This window comes from Xiphias gladius, chromosome 11 (assembly GCF_016859285.1).
Source record: "Xiphias gladius isolate SHS-SW01 ecotype Sanya breed wild chromosome 11, ASM1685928v1, whole genome shotgun sequence".
Classification (NCBI taxonomy): domain Eukaryota; kingdom Metazoa; phylum Chordata; class Actinopteri; order Istiophoriformes; family Xiphiidae; genus Xiphias; species Xiphias gladius.
Window position 1 is genome coordinate 8891223 of NC_053410.1, and position 9565 is coordinate 8900787.

The 9565-nt window shown below is 40.0% G+C and overlaps 1 protein-coding gene across 1 annotated transcript; it reads left to right on the top strand.

The window, feature by feature from the left end:
* Positions 1-870: 870 nt before the first annotated feature.
* On the top strand, positions 871-3781 carry LOC120796143 (zinc finger protein 45-like). The gene is made up of 2 exons (XM_040138570.1): positions 871-1153; positions 1681-3781. Exons 1-2 carry the CDS (start codon positions 973-975, stop codon positions 2664-2666), a joined length of 1167 nt encoding a protein of 388 aa, XP_039994504.1. The 5' UTR covers positions 871-972; the 3' UTR covers positions 2667-3781.
* Positions 3782-9565: the final 5784 nt, after the last annotated feature.

The following is a 9565-nucleotide window of genomic DNA, read 5'->3' on the forward strand; positions in this document are numbered from 1 at the left end:
GTTTCATTTTGGCTGCTCTCCTAAAAAAAACTGTACTTAAATACAGTACCAGAGCAAATGTACTTATAGTAAGTACAGATTTGAGGAAATTGTACTTGAGTCTTTTCTATTCATTCCACTTTATACCTCTATTCAACTACATTTCTGAGAGAAATATTGTACTTTTTTCCTTCATTACATTTGTCTTACAGCCGGAGTTAAGTTGAAGAGCCTATAAAATACACTTTAATAATGCTTTATTATAGATTAATCTACTAAGCAGTATATACAAGTAGAGCTGAAACAATTAGTCAATTGGCAGAAAATTGACTAAAACTAAAATACATTTATAATTCTTTTAAGTCATTTTTCATGTAAAAATGGCACTTCATGACTCCAGCGTCTTAAATGTGACAGTTTGCTGCTTTTGCATTTAACAATTTTATTTAAAAAAATAATAATTTATGGTTCGGACTATTGGTTTTGAAAAAAATCAAGCATTGTGAAGGTTTCACCTTGGGCTCTGGGTAGTTGTGACGGCATTTCTCACAGTTTTCTAAATTTTTACCAAACAAAATTTTTTTTTTATAATTTACAAGTCAATCAGTGAATCAAGAAAATAATCATCAATGAAAATGAATCACAATACTACAATATAATCCTCAGGGATCATTCTTCTGCTTTGAGTACAACATTTTCCTGGTAATACTTACACACTATTACTTGGGTAACATTTTCTATACATTTTTACTGAGTGGTATTAGTACTTTTACTCCAACAAAAGCTCTGAATACTTCCTCCCACACCATTAATTCGGGGTAATGAGGTTATTCCTCCTCCGCGTTTAGCGGTCGTCCACGGCCGCCTTGGTCCTGCAGGGGGCAGCAGAGATCCGACATGCGTCCTGTGGTTTGTTTACCGCTACTTCCCTAGCTCGACAGCTAACACCACCGAAAGCAGAGTCCGTCGAACCTCCTGTCCGGGGATATTAAGATGTCTGCTCCAGTGCTTCTCAGGGCTTTCGTAAAGGAGCGACTGACAGCTGCAGCCGAGGAAATATTTCAGGTTTTTGAAAGAACAATAGAAAAATATGAAGAAGAAGCTTCCAGCTCTAAACAGGAAATTGAGAGGCTCAGAGGTCTGCTGCTGGAATTTGTATCAAACCACAAAAAAGGTCTGTTTAGCATCATCATCATTATTAGTATTATTATTATTAAATTTACATCTGGCATTGTCAGAGTTGACTAGAATAATTTTAGCCTAAGTTAAACGTTTGTCAGCTCTACATTAGGTGTGTTTATTTTCTGTAGCATTACTTAAAGTTAATGTCAGTTTTGTTTTTTCATTCCCCTGAATCAACAATGCTGCTGTTTGAAGAATCGTGATGAACCTCTTTTTTTTTAAAATAATAATTGATACATCGTTTATTCTATAAACTGTAACTTTGATGATAAAAACCCACCACAAGTAACCAGAGCCAACTTGATGTATTTATAAGACTGACAGTCTAAAAACTCATTTTCAACGATTTCATTCTAACTGAATGAATCTCAGAAATGAGCCCTAATCGAGATATTGTTATTATAGCCCACTTCTGTCCGGCAGCACCCACAACCTAATCACTACTTTGTTATTAAAACTGATAAAGAAATAAGAAAATGAAAGATGCACAGGTTTTGAAGTTCTTTACTTTTTTCCTAGACCTCTCTCAGCCGTCCATCTGTAAAGAGGAAACTCCCCCCGAGCAGCAGCACTGTGAGCAGGAGCCGAGGCCTGGCGTCGATCAAACGGACCCAGAGCCTCGACACATTAAAGAGGAAGTTCAGGAGCTCTGGTCCAGTCGGCCACAAGAGCAAGAACAGGTTCGAGAGTTTAAGGATGTTGATGTCTTATACCTACCTCATTCATCTGTCTGGGAGACGCAGGAGGACACAAAACCTCAGACTCAAAACAGTGAAAGTGAGGAGCAGTTTCAGGAGTTGCGAGAAGCTAAAACTGTACAGTTCATGCTACCTTTTGCTTCCTCTCCGCCTTCACAAACTCAGATCCACAATGAGAGGATTCAAGATAGTAGGGAAAATGAAAGACCTGCTGCAAGTTTTATGTCAAACCAAACACAGACAGAACAAAGCCAGAGTTCCATTATCACCTCCAGAGAGTCTCATTTGAATTCAGTTGCACCTGACTATCATTGCTATTTGTGCGATAAATCTTTCTCCTCCAATCATCACTTGACAAATCATGCTTTTCGCATGCATTCAAAGGACACAGGTTTTCTCTGTGCTGTGTGTGGAATGACCTTAGAGTCCACCGAAAGCCTTGACGTGCACCTTAAATCACACAAGGGCTCAAAATGTTGTCACGTGTGTGGTAAACACTGCAACAGCACCACCGCCCTGGCCGAACACATGGCCAGCCACACCGGCGTGAAACTGCATCGCTGCCACGTTTGTGGGAAAGAGTGCAGCCGAAAAGGAGATTTAAAGATACATATGAGGATTCACACAGGCGAGAAGCCTTTCTGTTGCTCTTACTGTTGTAAAAGTTTTACCCACAGCGGACATCTGAGGAAGCACATGAGAAGCCACACAGGAGAGAGACCGCACCGGTGTGATGTCTGCGGCAAAGGATTTCTACAGAGCGCACACCTAAAATATCACTTAGGGACTCACGCTCAGAAACACTGATTTTTATTTTTTTTTTTTTATCACCCAGCAGAGCCCATATCTATCAAGCTTCCAAGATTTACACTAAAAAATGTTTTAAAGAGCCAACATAGGAGTAAAACATTTCCTGGCTGAGTGTGAGCACTAAGAGACATTTATCAAAGGACTTACTAACTAACATTTAAGAGCAACTCTTAAGTGATCACATGATTATTAACATGTATGCTAAGAGGAGGATAGCCAATCAGAGATAACAATTTACCCCACATCTGCCATATTCTTCATTCTTCTAAAAACTTCTTATACTGAGATAGATGCTTTTATTTTTTTTCAAAATAAAATTTGTTTGTTTGTTTGTTTGTGTAAAATCCTTAATATCCCGTTAGAAATGGAAAAACAAACTGGAGCCGGAAACACATTCTGCAGCTGGTTTTCATCATAAAAAAAATCACAAGGAGAATTTAGTAAAACACTGACAAGAGCAGACAATGCAGATGCGTGGGACTTGATAACAAAACCAATGCCAGTTTTATTTGTGTTGTTTGCACCCCTGATAAATGCAAACAAAAGAAAAAGTCGTGTAACATCTTATCAAATGCAAATTTGCAAATACCAACTACCCAATTTAAAATCATAGATAGTTTTCCCCCTAACATTATTCATCCTGACCAATCATAGTATGAGTTCTTTTTAATTTAAGACTCCCTTTAAGTAGTAAGAATTTTGATAAATAGAATTTAGTCTTAAGTTTGTGAGTGGGAATAAAAGGGAAATATTTTTAGTTTTATCTTTCACTAGAGAACAAAATTTCACTGTTAGCAGTTTGAGAAATAATAGCCTCGAGGTTTACAATATGTTCCTCTTCATTGTTGACATGACCTTTTTTCTGATGGGAAATCATTGCTCATTAACAACTCACAGGAATGTGCTTTCTTCCAGTAAGGCGCCAGAATTTTGAGGAATAATACTGCTGTTAAAAACAAGATAATAAACCGTGTCTTTGTCATTAGCCCTTTTATTTGACATCCTGTCATATGAACGATGTCAAATCTGTGTGTTGTTTTGTTGGTTAAGCCGAGACTTGTCATATACAGAATTTAACCAAGAACAAACTGGAATAAACCATAATTTATCAAGTGAAGTTTTATTCAGCAGGTTGTCTCATACAAATAAAAAAAACTGAACACATTCACAGCTGCTTAATTGTTCAATGAGATTATATTCTGCTCTATTCTATTCTAAATAAAGCTTTATTTAACAGGACCATAATTTGCTAATAAATTCCTTGGAAGTTTCCTGTAAAGAAGTATGTTATTTGATACTAATTATAGGGAAAATTTGATGTTTTTTTTGAAGGAACAGCTCAGTTTAGACCATATATATATTAATTCATTGCTGATTTATTATTGGAAATTATATTCTTCATATATGTTGAATTGTTTGCTTGCCTCTGGTCAAATTTTACATTTTTGCATGTTCAGCTGACCTGCTCTCTACTGAGAAATGGCTCTCAAGGCTACACTAAATAATTAGAACTAATTAACTGAATTTGTATTTGAGTATTTCAAGATGCATTGTTGTTTCTTTTTTTTCTATTGGTGGGAAAACAGAAACAAAACCTTTTTGCTTTATAAAATTGATATGGAGAACGTGTAAGAAAACATTTACACATTCACCAACCCTCAGCGTTTATTTGACGAGCCATGTTTCTGGTCATCTGATTAATTTAGGTCCGATATTCACTCTCTGATTAACTTCTGTTTTGGTGTCCATTGACTCCTGAGGGAAATATCAGGTTCTTTAACTGCTGTGTTTCACTTTATTCACAAGCTAGTTGCAAACTTTGTCTGCGGTTTGCAGAAAGCGAGGTTGAAGAGCACAAGGAGACTTAACCAGTTAATTTTTGGGCATAAAACCAAAACAATTAGCTAAATGTGGCTAAAAAGCACTGTAGAGTTATTACCCAACTCTAGAGTTTTGTAATAATTTGCTGTGAGTATGTTACTACAAACCCCCATTTACCATTTTTTATTAGATCTTTGATATCCACCAGAAGTTACTGTGACAGTTGTGTTTTATTAGTTATTTTATTTTGGCTAATATTTGGTAACAGGGTTGTTTGATGTCAGAAAATCCTCTTTATTAGGCAGTTTGTTATTTGGCAGCTTTCAGTGTGGTTTGGAGACCTATTTTCATTCATGCTGCAGAGGAGTCGCATGCGTCTGTGAATGTGACTCTGAAAGTGATGAAATCCCCCATTACATTTTGGGCTTAATTTGCTGTTTGGGATCGGATCTTCCACAATGCATTTCAGTGCTGATTTAAGACTACTAATTGGACCTGTGGTGGTTATACAACATGAATGTGAGTGGCTACAACTGGTCTGATGGAGGGACAGACAGAGTGAGGGTTTTCCTCCAGTAGCGGATAACTTATAGTATCACTAAAACAATGCAAACATGTTTACAGACATTTTATGACCTTGGTCAAACTGACCTCAAACCGTTTTTAGTTCAAAGTCTCCAAAGGATTTTGGAAAACATGGCATCATCGTTTGTGCCTGTGAATTTTTGGGGGAATATATCTTTTTTTTAATAGAGATTTTAAAGCGTCACAATGACCCCACAATAACAGGAGGGTCCACAACCCAGGCTGTGAATAAAAAAAGAATGAAAACCAAGGTTTTGGCATCATTTCTTTATTCCTGAAGTCTGATGGTCATCTGAGACTGTGGTCCAAAAGTATTACATAATCACAAAATCTAGCTGATTCAGACAAAGTTCATTTCATCCCTAGTTGTACGCAGCTAACAGCTAAATTTTGAGTGTTAATTAATTTACAGTATTTGTGAATGATTCTAACTTCTCCTATAGAGAAATATATTATTAAAAATGTGTTTTACTATATTGTCATTATCTGTTTATAGGGAAGCCTACATTTATGGGTGTCCACTGGAGGAGTTATAGTTATAGTCATTAAATGTTTATAATCTTCAGCTGAAAGTGTTGATATCTTTAAAAACAAACATAAAATTTACCTTTTAGTCTGACTTTATGTATTTTCAATTATTATTATTTCTTAAATCTTTTTTATTTGCTTTTATTATTACCTTTTGGTCGTTTTTATTTCTTGTGCGCATTTGTCTCAAATTGTTTCCCTATATGCATTTGTACTGTCTTATATTCAGCTCGTCAGTCATGCGTAAAGCACTTTGAACTGCACTAACCTGTAGGAAAGGTACCACACAAATAAAGTTTGATTGACTGAACCTTTTAAATGCTGGTCTGGTCTGAGAGGAATATGATTCGCCAGTAGGTGGCACTGCAGAAGCCGCTATGTATGTATCTATCCAGCAAGTCAGTGAGGGCCCCTCAGAGTCTACACAAACTACTACTTTCTTACATGAAGTAATCTTATTAAAAAGAGAAAGGGTTTATTTTTTTTATTAACAAATTTATTATCATGACATTTTGCACATCTTGCAAATCTGTTTGCAAATTTGGTACAAGGGGAGCCAAGATGAAGATTGTCGCATGTCAAAATTATTTCATTAAGCTTTCCATTTGGAAGAAGCTGCTCCTGCAAGGGTTTTATCCATAGGCTCTGCGTTTTGTCCAGAGCTCTCACTCCTCAGGCAGTAGGTTCTGTGTTGTTCTAAGACTCTGTTTCAGCTGATAATTATGTCTCAGTTTCATAGAATAGCAGCTGCAAATTTACATTCACACAATCACCACGTTTCGAGCCATTCCGCCATGACTTTGTGGTCTAATCGAAGGACCGCGGAGGTTTGAAATGCTCCGTTTGGATCGCTCCCGGGTAGCCTCGAACTCCAGACCAGGAGCTCATTCAGGAATCTCTGTGTTTGGGAGGCTGCTTCAGGCGATTTAGATTTTAGATTGTAGAGCTAAAAAGCTGATCAGTCCTCGGTGACCCTAAAACCTAAGACCAACTACCTTAATCTGGTTATGCAACCACCCCTAAGGACACAGGATCACCAGCAAACGACCCTGGATGCTTGGAACAGTTTCCCACATCAGCTCATGTCTAATGATGACTCAGTGACTCAAATGTAAACAGATGATTTGTTTACGAGATCCTCAGCTGACCTGCTCAATGCACTTCTAAATTGTTGACCAAACTAGTCTGAGCTACGGCACATTGTTAGACTAATGTACCATATATTCTTCTGTATTTGACCCAGACTAAAACTATTTGAACAAATTGCCCCGCACTTTTAAAAAAAAAAGAGAGAGAGAGAGAGAAAAAAACAGGGCAAGAGGTTAATCTTCTATGGAGTTAAATTATGTGAAACTTACTCAAGGGAACTGAAGGGATTTTCTTTATGTAGGTCAGGCGGCATAGGTGAAGAGGGGTTACACTGGCAGTTTTTCTGCGTGTGTGTGTGAAAAGTGGCATTTTGCACATACAAGCTGTCACGAAGAATTTGGCTGGCATTCAGCAATCGTAAGGAATTCCACTAGCCCTCAGTTGCGTAACCGGGTCATTGAGTTACTCAGAAACGCGCCCAGTGAAGTTTCTGCACAGGACCGAGCCAGCTTGAAGTATCTGGAGGGGATCCAAATGTACACCCAAGTGCGGATGGAGGTAGTCCAGAGGAATCCGGTGCAAAGGAGATGGAAGGAGGAGGAGATCTGACAGGGATCATCCTCACAGGTTGGGTTTCGGCGTGGAGGAGGACAGCAAACATATGTTAGTCTTTATTATGAAGTCCACCTAATCACATTCTTGCCGTGGATGTTTCAGATCCATGGTGTAAACTCAAAGACAGCTTGTTTCGTGGAAAAAGCTCGAGGAAGGCCAGGTGATGCATTTGCCTTCTGGTTTGCTTTCTATTGCTAATCCCTGCAAATATAAATCACATGCTGGGCCTATCATGCAGTGAGGTGCTTGGCTATTAAAAGCAGTGAGAATGAGTGACACTGCGGTTGCAGTTTTGGCTGTGGCAGGATGTCCAACACAGTTGTTTCCTCACATAGTCACGCACACTTGTCCTCCACAGATCTGATTACTGGCTCAAGTGAAGCCTCACTTGTCATCTTGTTACCTTATTTATACAGTGCGGTTCACTAAATTATTTTAACTAGGAACAAAAACGAAAAATAGGATACAAGCTTGTAAAATATAGCCTTTCTATCTTATAGTGGACCCCTTGAGGAAGTCCACATTTACTGTGAGATCCCCCAAAAGGAAGTTTTTTTTTTTTTTGTAAGGAAAAATCAATGAGGAAGCTCTTATCTGTCCACTTCCATACTTCCATTTTTTTTTTTAATGTTTTGCACAACTCGTTTCCTCTCTCATTACTACAATGATCATCAGATTGTCCACAGATCCTACCACAAGAATGGGATCCAGCCTCGACCACCAGACTTCACTGGTGGACATGAGGAGAAGATCCAACGCCTTCATCCTTACCGGCCTGTCGTGAAGGTGTTATGTTTTGATCGGCAAAACTTCTCCCAGCTGTCAAAGGTTCCCAATAAATATTGATATACATCTCGCTGTCTTTTATTTATTGAAGCACTGTTTGAAAAGCAAGGCTGTACTGCATACAATACTGTATTGCTAGTGATGTGTTTCACAAACTGAGTCTTGTTTTAACGAGCTTTTTGTCTGCTGGTTGAGGCACTGTCTGTGTTCTCTCTGACCGACCCCGTCGACTCAAAATGACTTCGAGTCACGAAATGTTTATGCAAAAAAGTATCTGCAAAAGTGTCCACTGGCAGTCCATGTCAGTGGTTTTCCTGCAGCATCTGCTCATAGCAACTGAAGCACGACAAAACGTTTCTCTGGTGGTGTTGTTTGACACCGAGGAAAGTCAAGGATAACCTGAAACATGAGGCAGGACGCATTAACAAAACAGATGAATGCACAGATGAGTCCCCTTTACTGGATCAGGAGCCGTGTGGCTGTGCCCCCGTTTTCTTACTCTGACTAGGGTAACTGCGTCCTCCCTCTCTGACTCAGTATCTGGATTTGAACTCTTATAATCTGCTGGGTTTTTTTTTTTTTTGTAAAAATCCAAAGTAACCAGCTGCTGTTTGTTGGAAGCTGGACCAGTCAGACCCCCCCCCCCTCCCCCAAGCCCCGTCTCTCCGTGCCAACTGCACGGATGCGGAGCGTTGAGGTGAGTGTTGCTGCAGACGACCGCACGCGTCAACGTTTTTGCCCACGACCCGACGCGCGAGGGCATCGCCGGCCGGTTGCATGAGGGTAAGTCTGTGTTTCTCTAAAGTCGGCGCTAGAAAGTAAGAGGCGGTGTTGAGGCTGTGCCGACACCGCCTGCCAAAAACACTGAGCTCCCGGGGGACGGGAGGGGGGGGGGCGACTAAATTGGTTGTATGGGATGCCCACAACGTGCACGTAGTTGTTGTCTGCTGAGCAACCGACGTAATGCAGATGTTTAGTTCACAGCCGATTCTGTTGAGCTGGTGTTGAGCTCCAGCAGAGACAGTGACAAGGTCAAATGGTCACCAAGTCGCAGTGCGCTGCTCGGACGTGGCCGGCCCAAGTGTGTCCGCGGATGTGGGACTGCTGTCTTGCTTGGTATGTGATGTCAGACCGTCTGAATGCATGTGCGCTGCTGCCTTAACGGTCTACACTTGGATCTCTCTCTCTGCCAGTAGCATGTTGTGATAGCTGCAGAGGAAGTTGAAAGCTGACCTGGCTTTGGACTCAGAGGCTGAGACTTGTATTCGGTCTCTGAGCTGAGGCATCGCAGCAGGTGACAGTGGGAGAATATAGATCCTCCTTACACACTCCACAGCAGGGGACAGCATGAAAGAGCTCTGAGAATAGACCCCACTGAGCTAAAAACCACTACTGTATCATGTAAACACACACACACACACACACACACACTATTTCAAACTGCCCTCCCCACAGTGTGCTTGGTACAATGT

Coding starts and splice junctions, on each gene's coding strand:
- LOC120796143 (XM_040138570.1), top strand. CDS start 973: ATGTCTGCTCCAGTGCTTCTCAGGGCTTTCGTAAAGGAGCGACTGACA. Junction 1,154..1,680: donor TGTATCAAACCACAAAAAAG/GTCTGTTTAGCA, acceptor CTTTTTTCCTAG/ACCTCTCTCAGCCGTCCATC.